Consider the following 21206-nt stretch of genomic DNA (forward strand, 5'->3'; position numbering starts at 1 on the left):
GTATACAGACACATATGTATATGTGTATGTGTATATGTGTGTTTGTGTGTGTGTGTATATATACTATGTGTGTGTGTGTGTGTGTGTGTGTGACTATGGATATATATTTGAGGACTGAAACACAGGAGAGAAATAACTGAGTCAAAAATGTCAAGAAACAATATCTAATCCACCTTCTTTAGAAACTGAAGTTACTAGTTTAATTCATTCAGATTTTACCAATTCTGTTCATTGCCAGGCAATATAATGTGTGTGGAAATATATATACATTTTTTTTTTTAGAAAGGTAAAACATCATGTTTTGTGTCTATGTGCAATGGGGATGATGGGAGGGACCTGTTGGATGAGGTGTCCCAGGCTGAACCAATTAGAAGCCTCCTGAAATGTTTGGACTTGCAGTTGAGGGGAATTGTGTCATTAAATAGGTCTGAGTCCTTGACTGCTGTTTGTTGTTTTGTTTGAATGGTTTTATGCTTTTAATCATGTTGATTTACAGATATTATATTAGTTTCTAAAGCTGTCGTAAATAAATTCGAGAGTCTCGGTGACTTAAAAAATATATATTTATCATCTCACAGTTCTGGATGCCAAATAGCCCCTCTTCATAAGCACACCAGTCATATTGGGTTAGGACCGACCCTCACGACTTCACTTTAAACACAGTTACCTCTATAGAGACTATCTCCAAAATAGGGTCACCTCCTGAAGTACTGGGGGGGTCACAAGGTCAACAGAAGAATTTTGAGAGGGTACAATTCAATAAAGAATATTAAGCTTTCTGCCCCTCCAAAAAATTAAGGTACTTCCATGAAAAATACATTCACACCTTCCCTACAGCCCCCAAATCTTAACCCATTGCAGTTCAACTTTAAGTCCAAAATCTCATCTACAAATCTTATATATCTGCTACGGGTGAGACTCCAGTTGTGACTGATGCTGAGGCAGAATTTATCCTTATCCCTGAACCTGCGAAAACAGACAGCAAATTACCAGTTTCCAAAAACAGTAGCGGGACAGGCATAGAATAGACATTACCATTCCAAATGTGAGAAATCAGAAGAAAACTAGAGTTTATGGGCCCTAAGCAGGTTTGCACCATAGTAGGGCTAATTCCATTAGATTTAAGGGATTGAAAACAGTCCTCTTTAATCATTGCTCTGCCCTCTGGACCCTCTGGGATAGCAGCATGAAACTCTCAGCCCTGGGCAGTGGGGACCTCTTCCCCAGCCTGGTTTGTTACAGAAGAGGTGGCACTAGCCATCTAGAATGGAGAAAGCGGCCTCCATCTATGGGATCAAGGAGATGATGGCCTCATCCCCCAGACCTGTGTCCCTGTTCTCAACAAGACTCTGTCTGGATTCTCCTCTTGCCATTGCTGTTTTCTCAGAGTCCTGCTGGAAGAGTGGAATCACCATAGCTTTACTGATGTCTTCCTTGGTTTCCCAGGGTCTGAAAAGTACGTGCAAGTCTGCAGCCACAGGCCGACTGGAAAACAACTTTACATCCACGTAAATACTGTCATCTTGCCCCATAACCACGGTTCAACAGATCACATAACTGTGGGAAAGGAGGGAACCCCAATAAATGCTTACCAAGGAAAAACTGTGTCCTTTTACATTCTTTTACAGCCCATGTGGTTTTAGGTCCCAACATGGCTTTGGTCCTGCTCACTCTAGCGATATTAATGAAATTTGAGAAAGAGAGAAGAAAAGTGGGGTTTGAGGTTCAAGATCCTAAGTGGAATCAAGTGCATCTGATTACTCACTTCAGGAGGGGCGTGAGGAAAAAGGGCACTTACTGAGTGAACATCTAGGATCCAGTGGTGTGGTTTACTACGTAGACAAGCTACGGGAAGTGCCTTTACTGCTTCAATAACACATTACGAGTACCAACGTAGCTAGAAAAAATATTAAGAAGAGAAAATAACCCACCAATTTTTTTTTTAATGGTGGAATAAGCGTTAAGTCAGGTCTTTGCTGAAGAAAGCTGTCATAGCTATATCATATTGCAAAAATAGACTTGAAGTCAACGGAGATTCCTTGAGGATAAAGATAGTCCCCCTGGGATAAAATGTTCAATTCATGTGGGAGGTATTATAAATTTAAGATGACCTATACTGGGTAGGGTAGCTTCAAACTATTTAAGTCAACACTTGACTGAATGACAATAAGGAGTAGCGAAGGTCACCACCAAATATAGACATTTGCAGCCACCTGTAAGCAAGTGGCCGAAACGTAACAAGGACTTAGAAATAAAACACCTACCAAGCTTGCTTGACGAAATGGAGTAATGCGATAATATGAACCCGGAAATTAGAGAATGTGTTTTATCCACCTGATGTATATTTATGCACATAGAACATGTACTCGGCCATCAAGCAAGATTCCAGAAGTATCAAATACATATCACATTCTCTGACTACAGTACATTTAAGAATCAATGACAAACCATGTTGTCAAAACCAAATGTTTGGGATGACACAAATCACTCTAAAGAAATAATGGGCCAAAGGACAAATCATTACAGGGACTGAAAAATATTTATTGATGCGTGAGAATAAAATTTGTGGGGCATGCGTGAGTGCTACTGAGAGAGGATTTTATGGCCCACGTGCTGATTAAAAAGATTAAAAAGAAGGAAGCCTTGATCAGGCATTTTACGGAAGACCAAGCACAAACGATCACAAAGAACAACAAGAAGCACGATTGGAGAGGTGCCACCTCGCTCAAGTCTCCTGGAAAATGCCTACTACAACCACAGTGACATACTATTTCACACCGTCGGAGCAGTGAGAATTAAAAAGGTCAGACCGCATCAAATGTTGGTGACTAGTGGGGACTCACACTCTGGTATTAGGAGGACAAATTGGTCTGACCATCTTGGAGAGCAATCTGGCAATACTAATTAATGCGCAGGATGCACACACTGCTGACAGCAGCAGTTCCATTGCTGGGTACACTACCTAGTGGCCTGAACACAAGGAGACGTGTGTGGGAACATTCTTAGCAGCCCTGTGGTCTGGGTGGGGCCTCTGGAAGATCTGCAGGGACCGAAGAGACAGCTAATGGACCCTGAAGCACTGACCTGGAAGAGGGAGGGATAGCACTAGATGTAGTCTCTCGAAAATGGAAACAGGTGTTCAAACAAAGATTCCTACATGAACGTTCAGAGGTGCCCTATTCTCAATAGCCAAAAGGGGGAAACAACCCAAATGCCCATCAATGGACAAATAGATAAACTAAATGTCGTCCATCCATACCATGGATTATTATTCAGCTGTGAAAAGGAAGGAAGCAAGTACCGATTCACGCTACCACGTAGATGTACCATGAGGAAAACATTACACTATGTGAAAGCCGCCAGACACAGAAGGCCATGCGTTGAGTTCATGGGAGGGAGAGCTCCACATGGGGGAAACCTCTGTCGACAGAAAGCAGATAAGTGGTTGCCAAGAGCTATTTATTGGGAGCGTGTGTATGTGTGTGCTCGGGGGTGGGGGGACGACGAGCATGGGGAGTGAGTGCTTAACGGGTACAGGGGTTTCTTGGCGGGGTGGTGAAAATGCTTTGGAAGCAGACGGTTGTGATTGTTCCACGACATCACGAATGTACTTGACACCATGTCGTACCCGTCCCCCACCCCTCTTTCTTTATCTTGCCTGCGATGCTCGGGTCCTACAGAAGGCGAGCGCTGCCACAGAGGGAGGGCCCAGGGGCGAGAGCGTGCGGGTGCCTTGCACCTGCCCTGGCCGGCCGTTTGTAGGCCCAGGCCCGCTCCCTCGGGGTCAACTGGAGGGCAGTGACGTCACCAGTGTGCGCGGCCACGAGCCTGTTCCGGACCAATGAGGGGCCGGGTCGCGGTAGCTAGGTTACGGAGTACGGGCCAAGTACCGACATCTTGAGAGGCATCCAGTCGAGCCAGACCTCGCAGATTGATCGGTTGTCTCCAAGGCCCGGCATGCCGAGCAGGAGGACGAGCCGTCCACGGTCGTCCGGTCTCAATAGGTGCCGTGCCGCCGCTCTCGCGCCCACCGAGCCGAGCTGACATTCTCCGTGAGCCACCCGGAGCGCCTCCTGCGGGAGGGCCACTACGCCCAGTGCCCGAGTTCGTGTGCGCCGGTCTTTCTAGGTGCCATCGTCGAGTACGTGACGGCCAAGGTCTTGGAGCTGGCGAGCGACGAGGCCCGGAGGAGCAGCAGGAGATGCATCACCTTGGAGCTGTTGGACGTGGCCGTGCACAGCAACGCGCTGCTCAGTGGCTTCTTCGTGACTACAACCATCTCCCAGGTGGCCCCAGCCTAGCTGTGGACGCCTGGCACCCAGGGGGCCTCACCAGCCCACCGATCCTCCGTCTACTCCTGCTAGCCCGGCGCCAGCCCCTTCCGTCACAGCCAGCCGGGACAGCCCTGGCCTGTCTTGTGCCTTCGGCGCCTTGTGTCATTAAAGTGTTTGAAAGTACCCACAGGCTTGCTCTATAAATTTTGTGTCAGAGTGGGGTGTGAGACACCCAATGTTGGACGGACGGGCAGGGAGTGGCGAGGGTCAGGGAACAGGGAGGGCACAGGAGAGCAGACTCTCGTGGTGACAATGGGGGTTGGTGTCCCCGTGTGGGAGGTGCTGTCTGGGGCGGGGGCACAGGAGGCTCCCACGTGGACCCTGAGCTAGTCACCGGAACGATGGTGTTCATTGGGGTGGAGCTCAAGGCCAAGACTGAGGTGCCCTGGTAGGATGAATGTCAAAAGGGGTTATGTTATGGAGGGGGACGGAGCCTCAGGTGGCATGGGAGCTCAAGTCAAGGGCTCAAGTGGGGCAGGGACGTTGACTGCCAGAGAGAGGAGTGATTGATGGGTGGGAACAATGCAGAAATCCCCAAAGGCGGAACTAGGGTCACAGGGGGTCAAGAGTTTAGTTTTGGCCTTGTTCAGAGGGAGAGGCTGGGAGACGCCCTTAGCTACCGGGATACGCAAGCTGTAGCCTAGCAACAGCGCGGTCAGGCCAGGCCCCGCCTCAGATGCCGCTCTCTGCGTATCACCAGGGCGACAGGACCGTGGCAGGTGTCCCGGGGCTGCGCCCAGGAGTGGCTGTCTATGTGGCCTGTTGCCAGCTGGCGGTAGCACGCTTCCAGCAGGCGCTCTTCCACCGGCCATGGAGGAGCTGGCCCTCACTCAGGCTGTCCGCCTCTTCCTGCGACAGGAGAGTGATGCTTGCCAGGGCCTGGTCATGGAGGTGTACCTTGATGTGATTTTTCTAAGAGTTTTTGAGTGTCAGCCCTTAGATCTGTCATCCATTTTGAATGAATTTTTATACATGGTGTGAGATAGAAGTCCAAGTTCACTCTTTTGCATGTGGATATCCAGTTGTCACAGCACCATTTGTGACAGGGATTATTCTTTTCCCCCACTGAATGGTCTTGGAACCTGTACTGAAAATCGACTATACACAGATATCAGGGTTAATTTCTGACTCTAAATCACGCATTTATTATGTTACTTTAATCTACGGACATGTCTACATCAAGGGTCACTTGTGGGCCAAACAAAGTGCTAGGGATTGGAGATATAAAGACGGATAGCCTTAGTAGATTCTCCTGTGGTTATTATCAAGTGACTGTTCTCTTGTTCAGTGGCTGAGAAAGTTGAAAATGTGGCTTTGGCCCAGGAGAGCCTCATTGTCGTAGAGACGTCCAGCTGTGGGAGTGAATGACTCTGAACCACCCACGCTCACCTCCTCCATGACCCGGGCAAGGATTAGAACAGACAGCGCTGAGCAACGCTTCCATACCACTGTTTGGTCATCATGGCCTACTTAGGGTCCGATGGCTATAAACAGTTGTGCGAGCTTGACTACAGCTCATCTGGCTTGGATCTCAGAGTTCCAGACCTTCAAAGGTAACTGGGCAAAATGTGCCTGCTTCTGGTAGAGGCCCCTATTATCTTGGAGGAGTGAGTGTACTCGGGATGAAAGGAATAAGGACCCTCGGGCCTAAAGCAGTGGGAGAGGCAAGGAATGTGAGCCCGCGGTCCCTGAGCCAATCAGAGAGGGCCGTGATGGGGTCTGGGAAGGTGAGTTCGGCTAGGACATCATGAAGCCCCTGTTCCTGGGGTGAGGTCCTAAGTAGAGGGAAGACATGGGGGAACGGGCCTGCAAGGCTAAAGCGGAGGTAGGGGCTGGGAAATGAGGCCCGGTGTAAGAACCCAAATGCCCCAAGGGATCACACCCTGATCACATAAGTCCTTCTCGGCCACACCCCATCATGGCGCTGGTTGCCCTTTCCTTCCGTATTCTCCTTCCTACCGGCGCGAATCGTACACCAATCAGCTCACCCCCCAAGCCCCATGCGGTATGCTAAGTAGGGACTGTATCTTAAGCCAATCAGCTTTCCCTAAAAACCCTATGTATATGTTTGTGTGCCGCCTAATAAACGAGCCCTCTCCGGTGGGTCATCAACTGGTGTCGACTCGTCCTTTCACCCGGACACCTCGGCCAATGATAGGGGTGGGGGCGGGGGCGGGCGGGGCCTGCTCCGGGCCTTGTAAGTGCGGGTTTCTGCGCGGGAACGCACACCACGAAGGCAGTGAGCAGCTCTCTCCACCCCAGGGGCATCCTTCAGGCGTCTTCAAGCCCTCAGGTGAGGTGGTGCGGTCCCGCTGGGGCCAGAGGACGATGGGGACGGGAGCACGCAGGGACTCCGTGGCGGGGCTGTCGCGCCTTCGGGAGCCCTAGGGGCCCGGATTGGGAGTTGGCTTTTCCCGTCAGCGCCGCGGGGCGAGACTCGTGCCTTTGTCTGCCCTCGGCGCGCCTCCTGTGCGAGATGCCGAGCCCTCCCGGGGGTCGGGCCCTGGAAGGCCCAAGGGGCGGACCCCCAAAGCGGCCGGCCGGTCCGCGGAAGAAGTGCAGGTCGGAGGCTTCGAGGACGAAGCGGAGTTGAGGGCTCGCCCGGAATGGGCCCTCTGGGCCTGGCCCCTCGCTCCCTCCCCTCCCGTGGCCCTTCGGCCGGGCGCCCGACCAGGATGACAGTTATTTTCCAATGAAAGCAAGATGCTCCTGTCAAAGTGGCCTGTGCGCCCGGCCCTGTTATTTGTTTGTCCCGGTTTCCCCAGCTTTGAGGTTGGCTTCTGAGCGCTTGGCACGGGAGGGTCATAGGGTAAGGTCAACTGAATGGAGGGGACGTGTTTGAAACTACTGGCCGCTTGGGGGCGTCTCTGTTCTACTCTGGTCGCTAGACGTGTCTCGCCCCACCAGGGTGGGAACAGACATGAGCAGGAGAGCTCCGCCTTCCGGTTTCTGGGGTCTCTTATTCTTTGTTCTGGACAAACCTAGAATGTTCAGAGGCCGCCGCAAGGCATTTCATCAGGTCCACAGCAAGACTCTTCTGAGCCTTGTCTCCTTGCCTCGCCCTTGACAGAGAAAACGTGGTGAAATAAGACTCTGTGTATTTAGCGTATCCCATTCTGCTGAAGTCGTGAGTCTGATCCTAATTAGCTGCCCCTTCTTACAGTGTTTACAAACCGCTGCCACAAGGGGCTAGTATAGGACGAGTAACCAGTTACGACCGGATTAAATCCTCTCCCCTCTCTTATTGCAGCACCTTAATCTACTGTTTGGGGGCATTTAAAATGGAAAGAAATTAGTACAACTTCGGCCACCCCTTTTTGTGTGCTGCTCCCCATCCTCCAAGAAAAATGCCGTCGCCACCCCACCCCCCCCACCCCCCGGTAATTGAACAGACAGCGAAGATTCTTAGATAGTGCTGTCATCTATTAGAAAATCATTGACTGGTTGAACCAAGTTTTTATTATATTCTTCGACCCCTAATTGTTCCTGTGCTTCTCTTACCTCCATTGTACCTTTGCTGTGATTTTAAAAGAGTCGGACATGTTGGCTCCGGGTTTCTAGAGCGTCTTGGTTTCTAGTGTATCCTGATCTAAGGGCATTTTCTGCTTATCAGAATAGGGGTATTGAAGTGAATTTCAAAGTAATGAAAATAGAATTCTTCTAAGATGCGCTGGTGTTTTCCTGTGGAAGATCAGTAGGTAAAATATACATGACTATTACGTTTGAACATTTATGACTGTTACTACTTTGTCTGACGATAGTTCTGCCAGGGAAGTTTCTTAAAAGAAATTGTTTTCGGTCTTTCTTTTAGTCAAGATGAGTGATAAGCCAGACTTGTCGGAGGTGGAGAAGTTTGACAAGTCAAAACTGAAGAAAACTCATACCGAGGAAAAAAATACTCTTCCCTCAAAGGAAAGTAAGTCATGGAGGGTTTCTAGCTGAGACAGACAATGGTGAAAGTTGGTATCTTCAGTGAATAAACCTATCTTCTAGTAATTTTTACTATCGAGGAAGTAATTATTAGAGTACCATTTTATTTTATGCAGCCATGACAACTATCAAAGAGTTGTCTCCTTCTTTGGATTATATAAATGGTTCGCACATGATAGGCCCTAGTAGTAATGGGGAAGTAAAAACCACTTCCCTGTTGGAAAATTACTAAAACACACATTGAAACCAATCTTAAACATTGGACTTAGCACTAGAAAAACCTTACTTCTGTCTACTTTTAGTTATTTGGCATTTTTCTGCATCTAGAAATTTGAGTCCATTATCTCATGCCTAAAGAACCATGCCAGCTCTGCGGTCTGGGCCTTCTCCAATCTGATGACAAGATAGGGATGCAGAACGAGTTTCGATCTTGGGTGCACTTGAGGCTCCCAGACTTAAGGGATCAGTTTTGCCCTCCAGAGTAACAGACAGCTGGAGAAACTCCAAGCATATTCACAACAGCTGAGGGGCATTTTCTGTCATGTGTGCGTTATTTGAGAGTTCCGAAATTAGTGAAAATTATCTCAAAGTGTATAACTTCCAAATGGTATCGTCAGAGATAAACGTGAGCAAAATGCTTCACTTCCTCCTCGGTCTCAAATAATCTATCGAAAAACTGTCAACAACACAAATCTGCCTCTCGAATGAAAGCAAAAACCAAAAAAACTGCAATTGAAGTAGATTCTAATGAATGTTCGAGTGGTAAACATGCACACACGTGCACACATGCACCCCGCTGTGAGCATTTGTGGTTAGTGCCTTAGCATTCTCAATTAAAAGCATGTATGGCAGCCTTCCATGACTTACCTAAAGCTGTTTTGTAAGAAACTGAATTAAATCTTAGGAAAATACTCTTAGTGATATATATATTTTTTGTTTTGTTTTTTTTTTTCCCCTCAGCGATCCAGCAGGAGAAACAGTGTGCTCAGACATCGTAAAACGGGATCTCCTCCCAAGAGGAAATTTCAACATTGCCCGAGAGCCTTGGTTTTATGCTTGTTTTTTGCAAACCGTTGTGTTTGTAGCGATTTTAGGCATCTTCTGCTGTCCTCTCATTTCTATTCCCTGGCTAAAAGGTCAGGTGGAACCAAAGTTTCCTGAAGTGTGCTTTCAAACTTGCCGTTGGTGTGTAAATTCCAGATGGCAGATGTTGCGAATAATCTCACCAGTGTTGACCCTTGTGTGTGTAGCCCTTTCACCCCCAGCAGGATAAGCCAGGTTTAACCTTCTGCAATGGGTGCCTCCATTGCTTCATTATCTTCATGAAGTTGCATGCTTCTGCAGCTTCTCACAGTTTGTTTTTATTTCCAATGTAGTAATGAAATAATAAATACAGTCATTATCTGGCGGCTCTCGACTTCATTTCTTCTAAGGAAGGAAAAGTACACAAGGGTACCCTTTTTCGCCAAACAAAACGGTTGAAGGAAAACCTCTTCAGCAGTGGACTAAGCCCCTTATCTCAGAGTGAAGAAAGACAAACACAGGGTCTGAAGTGACCCACTCAAGCTGAAAAAGAACTGAAATTCAAGCTGGGCTGTCTTGCCTTCTGGAAAGTGTTTTCCGACTGAATGGGAGGGGGCACCTAAGCTTGGGGTTGGATGGAAAGGGCGCGGGAGGCACTTGTTAACACGCACTGTACTGAGCACATCACATCTTCAGTTGAGCGTCAACTCAGATATCTGATGCCCACTGATGACCTGTAACACTGAACCTCTGATCTGGTTCTTCTACTGAACAGAATTTACTGTCTCCTGAAGCAAGCATTTTTGGTTTCATGGTGAGCATAAGTGCTGTGGACCATATGGTGTTCCCCCACCCCCACCACACCAAATTCATATTTTGAAGGTCTACCCCTCAATGCGACTCTACCCGGAGATAGACTTTTTAGGAAGTCATTAAGGTTAAATGAGGCTACAAGGGCTGGGCCCCTCTGTGATCTATTACTATAGGTATCTTCCCACCATAAGGGATTATACCGTCCATACCTATTTGCAACCTCAACTATTATCTTACCTCCCTCTTTCTAGGGGCTCACATCCTTAAATACTCACTGGGGTTACAGAAAGTGGAAGGTGTTTTCTCTGCTCTAGCACAAATTTCCACAAGCAAAACAGTAGGTGGGTCAACTAAGGTAAAGTGTGGTTGAGGTGACACAATCTCAGAGCTTAGGGTAACCAGAAGATTTGAGCCCTGGAGGTCACCATGTTGGTCATCACTACCTTACCATCTGCCTGAAGCAATTGCCCAGTAGAGTCACTCAGTCCCTTACACTGACATGCTGCTTACACGCTTCCCTGCCTGCCTGTAACTTCTATGCCATAATCCTAGGAGAGCATGCTGGAGACCCATACAGCGTGGTTAATCCATCCTCCAGTATTTGAAGTCAGCTGTTGTTTTCCTGCCCCCATACGTCCAAGTCTCCTCCAGCTGACCTTTTCAGAGCATTTGGACCCAAGTTACACAGATGGGGACCCATAACGGTTGCACTTTAGATGGACGGACACAAGTTTAGCCATTATCAGGTCCCTGGATCCCGATTCTGTCATCCAGCCCATTTGCTCTCCTTTCAGTTTGCCATTTGCAGCTTGATAAAGATGCTGTACGTCCACGACAGACTCAGTAACGTGTGCATTAGCACACTAATCCAGCTCAAGATTAGGCCCATTTCAGATGCCTAAAGGAAAGCATGTCAGGTGAGCTGGGGATGGGACGAAAACTCCCAGTTTTTAGTTGCACCTGGTAACCGTCATTTTTTTTTTAAAGGATTGATTCCTCCCAGGGCAGTGTAAATGATAAACTGAGTGGGAGCAAGTGAGAGGTATGTGGTGGGAGGGGAAGTCACATAGTTTCTAAGTGAACGCTCCTACAGAAATAAGACGGGAAGAACGATTGCTCACTGGAAGTAGTTTTGCCCTGCATTTCTCAAGTAAATCACATGGGCCTAATCTTGTAGTGAGTGACTAGGTTCACTTGTCTTTCCAAGCAGAGGGAGGTTTTTTTCCCAAGCATCCGGGATTGAGGTTTCAGAGCCCTGAATCCATTTATTATTTGCAAAACCAACCATCCGAAGGTCTTCTTGTAGCAGTTACATTTACGGGAAAAAAGAAAAGCCTGGAGTTAAGTGGATTTTCTTATGCATGTCTACATCTTTTGAAAATACCTGGTCCATGCTTTGACACCTGTATCCTGTCAGTGTACATAGGCCGACATGTCCTTAATTGCAAAGAACAGAAAATGGCAAAAAGCTGGAAAGCCATAATATATATGCTGCAAGTTAATCCAAAGACAAAAATCAGCCAAATCGTATGTCACGACGACTTCATCTTTGCAAAGGGTCAAAAACCTCATTTAGTGTCATCACTTAAAATTCTCAAGAAACTGCACAGGCAAGTGAGTTTTAGGAATGCCCTAGAATGTAACCATCGCATATTCACACCTGAGAAAAATATCTTGCCCTTCGTCTCTCAAATGCATAGGAATATGTTTGAACCTTGCCTTGGGAAGTTTCAACCGGTATGATCTCGGGCAAGTGACAATCTATTGTGGTTCAGTTTCTTCATCCATAGAAATGGAGATGATAACACTGTTTCCTTCAAGGGGATGTGGTGAAAAGTAGTTGAGGTACTCCCCGTCAAGTGCTTAGCACAATGCTGGCACAGTCGCCAAGCACGCCATGTCCGAGGTCACCAAGGCCAAGCTCAGGTTCCCCATGAGCACCTGAGCTGCCTCCCGCCCCCGAGCATCGCCCCCGAAGGCTGTTTTCAGAGCCACCCCAGTCGGCCCGTAAATCCTGGAGCCCTCCGAAGGTGTGCCCGTGGCAGTTTGAGGGCAGGGGTCAGGGGGCGTGCTGCCAATGTGTATTAGTCTTCCTTTTTTTATTTCTTCCTTCCTTATAGTTAAAGTGTACGACACGATGGCTCTGGCTCGTACGCATATACATAGTGAAGAGATTACTACAGTCAAACAAATGACCATCTTCATCACCTTCTACCCTTGTATGCTAAGAGAATCTAAAATCTACTGTCTTGGTAAAGTTTCAGAATCAAACACAACATTATTAACAATAGTCGTCCTGCTGTACTTTGGATCTCCAGACGTATTCATTGGCCCAATTCCTGATTTGTACCCCTTGACCTCCTTGTTCCCATTTGCTCCTCTCCCTGCAGTGGGTAGTTTTCTGGCAGGTGGCAGGTGGCTTGCTGCTGGCTTCCCAGCATTCTTTACTGTGAACCACATTGTCAACACTAATATAACTGTCCTTCATTGTTTTTATTATACATAACGCTCGAGTTTGTATATCATATAATTGGATCGATTTCTGTAATTTATATGTGCACAAGTGTATGGAAGTCCTGTGATTGAATTAAATTACCACAGAATCTTTTGATTTTAAAACATTGCCACATAATCGATTCCCTTTTCCTCTGTTAGGAGTTTTCATTGAAAAGTAAATTTGAAAGCATTTAGAAAAAGTTTTTTTTTTTACACAGGAGCTCTAATATGTAGTCACCAGTTCTAAAATGTGCTCTCCTTTTCAGCATCTAAGAGTTTTGCATAGATTTATTTTACACTTTACACAGGTTGCATATTTAAAAATATCCCCTATCGGTTAGTTTTCACTATGAAAACCTGGGCTTTTCCACTTTTTGTTCCAGATTCATTGAGGGTTTTAAATAAGGACTGGATGTAGGGGATGGGCAGCCAGGTCCCTTGACGTCCAGGAGCGCTAGTCACCAGTTCGTAGTAACTAGCTGCTAGGAACTAGTTGCTAGTTACTAGTAAAGTAGTGACTTCAGTTTCTAGAAAGCCTAGGAATAAGTACTGTTGTGGAACTCTTGGATTTAATTTTTTCTATGCTGTGTTTTGTTTCCTCACGTGTGTTTCTAATGGGCTAAGTAATAAAGTTAATGCGGAAAAAAAGGTTGACTGGAGTGTTATCGTCCTGTTAATACTCTATTCCGCATATAGATGCTTAGGATGTGTTATTTATTTTAAAGTTTTAATAATATATTTTATTTAATCCAACATAGCAAAATTATAATTTCTATATGTAATGAATATCAACAGTTTGTCAATTACGTAAGCGCTGACTCTTCCCTTCAGTTGGTTTTCTCTGCAAACCGCACCAGGAGGTGCCACATTTTCGTCCATCAACTACTGAAGAAAGTAGTCATGCGTTCTGTTCCCTTCTAGTCCTCAAACCCAGTCGTCCCTTGTCCCACAGACATTTCATCTGTGTCAGTCCCATTTTGTTCCCTGTCTACAATTCCCAACGTCATTTTGGTGCTTTGCTGATGTTTCTACTTGATTTCTGAATTTCCAAACGGAAACCACAAACACCCATAGCGCAGTCATCATTTCCTAATCGTGTTGATTTCTTAAAATCACTTTTCCTTAGAGGATATGTAGGAGATCAGTACTCACGGAAAACTCTAGAAAATTATTTTAGGCCACACAGAACAAAAAGCAACAGAAGAACAGAAAATTTACTCGGATTTTGAGGAAGCCACAAATAGCACGATAAATTAAGTGGTTACAGGTCTTTCGGGTCATCTGAGGCGGCTCTGAAAAGAGCCTTTGGGGGGCCGTGCCCGGGGGCAGGAGGCGGCTCATGTGCTCATGGTGAACCTGAGCACAGCCCTGGTGCCCTCGGTCACGGCATGCTTGCGGAGCTCCCCGGTCAGCAGCAGGTGCACGGCGGCCTGGATGTCCTGTGAGGTGAGGGTGCAGCGCTGGTTGTAACGGGCCAGGCGGCCGGCCTCTTCGGCGAGGCGCTCGAAGAGGTCGCTAATGCACGAGTCCATGACGTTCACGGCCTGCTGGGACAGGCTGAGGCCGTCGTGGACCAGCTTCAGAACCCTGGGGAAATAGGTGGCGAAACTGTCCTCGCCGCGGCGGCCGCGGCGGCAGCGGGTGTGACGGCGGCTGCGGCGGCGATGGCGCCTGGGCTTCTTCTGTTTCAGGGCCGTCGGAGCGCCCTTCTCAGGCGCCTGGGTGCTGACACCTTCCTCCGGAGACGGGGCAGAGGCAGGCTCCGCCATCCCTCAGGCAACCCCCAAGAGCTAGGAGGCACCGACGATGGCGCTGCTGCCAGGCGGGGAGCCCTTTTTATAGTCGCTGCCTTGCCTCACGTCATGCGTGACCTCGACTTCTGACTGGGTGTCAGGGCACACAGGGAGCGCGTGAGTGAGCCTAGCGGAGTGCGCTGGGACTGCACGGTCCTCCTGCTGGCGGTCCCTCCACCAATCACAGTGAGCGTCTGGAGCCCTGCAAGCTGCCTGTCTGGTCCCATACAGAAATTCACAGCAAGAGAACCCACACAGGAAGGCTGTGGCACCGCCAGCAGAGGGCTCCTGGACGTGGAGATGTGTCGGTCCACCTCCCGCCTCCGGTTCTGATCGAAACCCTCAATGAATCAGGATAACGGAGTAAAAAACTACCGTTTGTAAAGAGTGAAATCAAACACAACTGGGGTATTTAGACCTACATAAGAAAATTCAGCATTTACCAGGTTTGTAGTCACACTCCTAATGATACTTAGATCCGAAAAAGTACCCTACATTCTAGCATTGCTGAATACATAGAACAGCCCTTGATTGAAAGAGAAAAAAGGTATTGGTCTAATTTTGCAGTAAGTCACCCAAAAGGTAAGAGACAGTCAAGAAATAGTTTAAAATCACGTGCTTTTCAAAAATCGGACAGTTCGAGAAAATTTATTCCTTAAATGTATTTGTGGAAAAATGAACCCCAAATACGGAACCAGTACAGAATGAAGAAGAATTAGAGAAATGGAGGTCATCAAGGAACTTGTCACCATTACAAAGAAAGAAAGAAAGAGAGAGAGAGAGAGAGAGAGAGAGAGAGAGACAGAGAGAGAGAGAAAGAAAGAAAGAAAGAAAGAAAGAAAGAAAGAAAGAAAGAAAGAAAGAAAGAAAGAAAGAAAGAAAGAAAGAAAGAAAGAAAGAAAGAGAAAGAAAGACAATAAACAACCATACAGCACAATTCACAGTAAATGAGCCCTCAGGCAAAGAATCACACCCATTCCATCAGGAGCTGCTTCCACCTCAACTCCAAGGCTGAAGAGTCCAGGAAAATTTTGATTGGCTCTCTTGGGAAACCCGGTTCCATGGTGAGCCGGTGGCTATGACTCCGTGGCTACAGGTTCCTCATTGCCTGACTGAGAACAGACTGGGGCTTGAGCTGCTCTGGTTGGACCTTCCATCATCCCTATTAGGCATAAATGCAAGTCATGAAGGTTTGTGCTTTCTAAACCCAAAGATTATAGACTGGAGAGGAACATAACTGGATAAAACTGAACGAGTTAAAATAGTAACTTCAGTTTCTAGAAAGCCTAGGGATAGGTATTGCTTCTTGAAATTTTCTCCTTAGTTATTTCTGTGATCGGTTGGGTCCTCCTTTGTGTTTCTGTATGTACTCCATAATACTGAGAATGCCGAAAAACGTTTGATGCAGGATGTTTGTCCTGCTCCTACTATGTTCCCCATATGGATGCTTACAGTTCGTTATTTATTCTCCATGAGTTTGAGGATTCCAGCACCGGCCAGAAATTAAAAAAAAAACAAATGTATATATAAATATATATATATATATATATATGTATATATTTGTATGTACACACATATATATTCATTTTTACATGTATACAGACACATATGTATATGTGTATGTGTATATGTGTGTTTGTGTGTGTGTGTATATATACTATGTGTGTGTGTGTGTGTGTGTGTGTGACTGTGGATATATATTTGAGGACTGAAACACAGGAGAGAAATAACTGAGTCAAAAATGTCAAGAAACAATATCTAATCCACCTTCTTTAGAAACTGAAGTTACTAGTTTAATTCATTCAGATTTTACCAATTCTGTTCATTGCCAGGCAATATAATGTGTGTGGAAATATATATACATTTTTTTTTTTTAGAAAGGTAAAACCTCATGTTTTGCGTCTATGTGCAATGGGGATGATGGGAGGGACCTGTTGGATGAGGTGTCCCAGGCTGAACCAATTAGAAGCCTCCTGAAATGTTTGGACTTGCAGTTGAGGGGAATTGTGTCATTAAATAGGTCTGAGTCCTTGACTGCTGTTTGTTGTTTTGTTTGAATGGTTTTATGCTTTTAATCATGTTGATTTACAGATATTATATTAGTTTCTAAAGCTGTCGTAAATAAATTCGAGAGTCTCGGTGACTTAAAAAATATATATTTATCATCTCACAGTTCTGGATGCCAAATAGCCCCTCTTCATAAGCACACCAGTCATATTGGGTTAGGACCGACCCTCACGACTTCACTTTAAACACAGTTACCTCTATAGAGACTATCTCCAAAATAGGGTCACCTCCTGAAGTACTGGGGGGTCACAAGGTCAACACAAGAATTTTGAGAGGGTACAATTCAATAAAGAATACTAAGCTTTCTGCCCCTCCAAAAAATTAATGTACTTCCATGAAAAATACATTCACACCTTCCCTACAGCCCCCAAATCTTAACCCATTGCAGTTCAACTTTAAGTCCAAAATCTCATCTACAAATCTTATATATCTGCTACGGGTGAGACTCCAGTTGTGACTGATGCTGAGGCAGAATTTATCCTTATCCCTGAACCTGCGAAAACAGACAGCAAATTACCAGTTTCCAAAAACAGTAGCGGGACAGGCATAGAATAGACATTACCATTCCAAATGTGAGAAATCAGAAGAAAACTAGAGTTTATGGGCCCTAAGCAGGTTTGCACCATAGTAGGGCTAATTCCATTAGATTTAAGGGATTGAAAACAGTCCTCTTTAATCATTGCTCTGCCCTCTGGACCCTCTGGGATAGCAGCATGAAACTCTCAGCCCTGGGCAGTGGGGACCTCTTCCCCAGCCTGGTTTGTTACAGAAGAGGTGGCACTAGCCATCTAGAATGGAGAAAGTGGCCTCCATCTATGGGATCAAGGAGATCATGGCCTCATCCCCCAGACCTGTGTCCCTGTTCTCAACAAGACTCTGTCTGGATTCTCCTCTTGCCATTGCTGTTTTCTCAGAGTCCTGCTGGAAGAGTGGAATCACCATAGCTTTACTGATGTCTTCCTTGGTTTCCCAGGGTCTGAAAAGTACGTGCAAGTCTGCAGCCACAGGCCGACTGGAAAACAACTTTACATCCACGTAAATACTGTCATCTTGCCCCATAACCACGGTTCAACAGATCACATAACTGTGGGAAAGGAGGGAACCCCGATAAATGCTTACCAAGGAAAAACTGTGTCCTTTTACATTCTTTTACAGCCCATGTGGTTTTAGGTCCCAACATGGCTTTGGTCCTGCTCACTCTAGCGATATTAATGAAATTTGAGAAAGAGAGAAGAAAAGTGGGGTTTGAGGTACAAGATCCTAAGTGGAATCAAGTGCATCTGATTACTCACTTCAGGAGGGACGTGAGGAAAACGGGCACTTACTGAGTGAACATCTAGGATCCAGTGGTGTGGTTTACTACGTAGACAAGCTACGGGAAGTGCCTTTACTGCTTAAATAACACATTACGAGTACCAACGTAGCTAGAAAAAATATTAAGAAGAGAAAATAACCCACCAATTTTTTTTTTAATGGTGGAATAAGCGTTAAGTCAGGTCTTTGCTGAAGAAAGCTGTCATAGCTATATCATATTGCAAAAATAGACTTGAAGTCAACGGAGATTTCTTGAGGATAAAGATAGTCCCCCTGGGATAAAATGTTCAATTCATGTGGGAGGTATTATAAATTTAAGATGACCTATACTGGGTAGGGTAGCTTCAAACTATTTAAGTCAACACTTGACTGAATGACAATAAGGAGTAGCGAAGGTCACCACCAAATATAGACATTTGCAGCCACCTGTAAGCAAGTGGCCGAAACGTAACAAGGACTTAGAAATAAAGCACCTACCAAGCTTGCTTGACGAAATGGAGTAATGCGATAATATGAACCCGGAAATTAGAGAATGTGTTTTATCCACCTGATGTATATTTATGCACATAGAACATGTACTCGGCCATCAAGCAAGATTCCAGAAGTATCAAATACATATCACATTCTCTGACTACAGTACATTTAAGAATCAATGACAAACCATGTTGTCAAAACCAAATGTTTGGGATGACACAAATCACTCTAAAGAAATAATGGGCCAAAGGACAAATCATTACAGGGACTGAAAAATATTTATTGATGCGTGAGAATAAAATTTGTGGGGCATGCGTGAGTGCTACTGAGAGAGGATTTTATGGCCCACGTGCTGATTAAAAAGATTAAAAAGAAGGAAGCCTTGATCAGGCATTTTACGGAAGACCAAGCACAAACGATCACAAAGAACAACAAGAAGCACGATTGAAGAGGTGCCACCTCGCTCAAGTCTCCTGGAAAATGCCTACTACAACCACAGTGACATACTATTTCACACCGTCGGACCAGTGAGAATTAAAAAGGTCAGACCGCATCAAATGTTGGTGACTAGTGGGGACTCACACTCTGGTATTAGGAGGACAAATTGGTCTGACCATCTTGGAGAGCAATCTGGCAATACTAATTAATGCGCAGGATGCACACACTGCTGACAGCAGCAGTTCCATTGCTGGGTACACTACCTAGTGGCCTGAACACAAGGAGACGTGTGTGGGGACATTCTTAGCAGCCCTGTGGTCTGGGTGGGGCCTCTGGAAGATCTGCAGGGACCGAAGAGACAGCTAATGGACCCTGAAGCACTGACCTGGAAGAGGGAGGGATAGCACTAGATGTAGTCTCTCGAAAATGGAAACAGGTGTTCAAACAAAGATAACTACATGAACGTTCAGAGGTGCCCTATTCTCAATAGCCAAAAGGGGGAAACAACCCAAATGCCCATCAATGGACAAATAGATAAACTAAATGTCGTCCATCCATACCATGGATTATTATTCAGCTGTGAAAAGGAAGGAAGCAAGTACCGATTCACGCTACCACGTAGATGTACCATGAGGAAAACATTACACTATGTGAAAGCCGCCAGACACAGAAGGCCATGCGTTGGGTTCCATGGGAGGGAGAGCTCCACATGGGGGAAACCTCTGTCGACAGAAAGCAGATAAGTGGTTGCCAAGAGCTATTTATTGGGAGCGTGTGTATGTGTGTGCTCGGGGGTGGGGGGACGACGAGCATGGGGAGTGAGTGCTTAACGGGTACAGGGGTTTCTTGGCGGGGTGGTGAAAATGCTTTGGAAGCAGACGGTTGTGATTGTTCCACGACATCACGAATGTACTTGACACCATGTCGTACCCGTCCCCCACCCCTCTTTCTTTATCTTGCCTGCGATGCTCGGGTCCTACAGAAGGCGAGCGCTGCCACAGAGGGAGGGCCCAGGGGCGAGAGCGTGCGGGTGCCTTGCACCTGCCCTGGCCGGCCGTTTGTAGGCCCAGGCCCGCTCCCTCGGGGTCAACTGGAGGGCAGTGACGTCACCAGTGTGCGCGGCCACGAGCCTGTTCCGGACCAATGAGGGGCCGGGTCGCGGTAGCTAGGTTACGGAGTACGGGCCAAGTACCGACATCTTGAGAGGCATCCAGTCGAGCCAGACCTCGCAGATTGATCGGTCGTCTCCAAGGCCCGGCATGCCGAGCAGGAGGACGAGCCGTCCACGGTCGTCCGGTCTCAATAGGTGCCGTGCCGCCGCTCTCGCGCCCACCGAGCCGAGCTGACATTCTCCGTGAGCCACCCGGAGCGCCTCCTGCGGGAGGGCCACTACGCCCAGTGCCCGAGTTCGTGTGCGCCGGTCTTTCTAGGTGCCATCGTCGAGTACGTGACGGCCAAGGTCTTGGAGCTGGCGAGCGACGAGGCCCGGAGGAGCAGCAGGAGATGCATCACCTTGGAGCTGTTGGACGTGGCCGTGCACAGCAACGCGCTGCTCAGTGGCTTCTTCGTGACTACAACCATCTCCCAGGTGGCCCCAGCCTAGCTGTGGACGCCTGGCACCCAGGGGGCCTCACCAGCCCACCGATCCTCCGTCTACTCCTGCTAGCCCGGCGCCAGCCCCTTCCGTCACAGCCAGCCGGGACAGCCCTGGCCTGTCTTGTGCCTTCGGCGCCTTGTGTCATTAAAGTGTTTGAAAGTACCCACAGGCTTGCTCTATAAATTTTGTGTCAGAGTGGGGTGTGAGACACCCAATGTTGGACGGACGGGCAGGGAGTGGCGAGGGTCAGGGAACAGGGAGGGCACAGGGGAGCAGACTCTCGTGGTGACAATGGGGGTTGGTGTCCCCGTGTGGGAGGTGCTGTCTGGGGCGGGGGCACAGGAGGCTGCCACGTGGACCCTGAGCTAGTCACCGGAACGATGGTGTTCATTGGGGTGGAGCTCAAGGCCAAGACTGAGGTTTCCTGGTAGGATGAATGTCAAAAGGGGTTATGTTATGGAGGGGGACGGAGCCTCAGGTGGCATGGGAGCTCAAGTCAAGGGCTCAAGTGGGGCAGGGACGTTGACTGCCAGAGAGAGGAGTGATTGATGGGTGGGAACAATGCAGAAATCCCCAAAGGCGGAACTGGGGTCACAGGGGGTCAAGAGTTTAGTTTTGGCCTTGTTCAGAGGGAGAGGCTGGGAGACGCCCTTAGCTACCGGGATACGCAAGCTGTAGCCTAGCAACAGCGCGGTCAGGCCAGGCCCCGCCTCAGATGCCGCTCTCTGCGTATCACCAGGGCGACAGGACCGTGGCAGGTGTCCCGGGGCTGCGCCCAGGAGTGGCTGTCTATGTGGCCTTTTGCCAGCTGGCGGTAGCACCCTTCCAGCAGGCGCTCTTCCACCGGCCATGGAGGAGCTGGCCCTCACTCAGGCTGTCCGCCTCTTCCTGCGACAGGAGAGTGATGCTTGCCAGGGCCTGGTCATG

At 47.5% G+C, this 21206-nt stretch overlaps 4 protein-coding genes across 4 annotated transcripts; 3 read left to right on the top strand and 1 right to left on the bottom strand.

Moving 5' to 3' along the window:
• Positions 1-3841: 3841 nt before the first annotated feature.
• On the top strand, positions 3842-4301 carry LOC134368239 (histone H2A-Bbd type 2/3-like). The gene is made up of 2 exons (XM_063084784.1): positions 3842-3886; positions 4005-4301. Exons 1-2 carry the CDS (start codon positions 3842-3844, stop codon positions 4299-4301), a joined length of 342 nt encoding a protein of 113 aa, XP_062940854.1.
• A 3849-nt stretch (positions 4302-8150) lies between these two features.
• Positions 8151-9262, top strand: LOC134367526 (thymosin beta-15A). Its single transcript, XM_063084266.1, has 2 exons — positions 8151-8250; positions 9225-9262. The coding sequence occupies exons 1-2, from the start codon at positions 8151-8153 to the stop codon at positions 9260-9262; spliced, it is 138 nt and encodes a 45-aa protein (XP_062940336.1).
• Positions 9263-13933: 4671 nt separating this feature from the next.
• LOC134368240 (histone H2B-like) lies at positions 13934-14365 on the bottom strand. The gene has a single exon (XM_063084785.1). The coding sequence runs from the start codon at positions 14363-14365 to the stop codon at positions 13934-13936; it is 432 nt and encodes a 143-aa protein (XP_062940855.1).
• A 5460-nt stretch (positions 14366-19825) lies between these two features.
• LOC134368241 (histone H2A-Bbd type 2/3-like) lies at positions 19826-20285 on the top strand. The gene is made up of 2 exons (XM_063084786.1): positions 19826-19870; positions 19989-20285. Exons 1-2 carry the CDS (start codon positions 19826-19828, stop codon positions 20283-20285), a joined length of 342 nt encoding a protein of 113 aa, XP_062940856.1.
• The last annotated feature ends 921 nt before the right edge of the window (positions 20286-21206 follow it).

The sequence above is a fragment of the Cynocephalus volans genome, chromosome X (assembly GCF_027409185.1).
Source record: "Cynocephalus volans isolate mCynVol1 chromosome X, mCynVol1.pri, whole genome shotgun sequence".
Taxonomy (NCBI): Eukaryota; Metazoa; Chordata; class Mammalia; order Dermoptera; family Cynocephalidae; genus Cynocephalus; species Cynocephalus volans.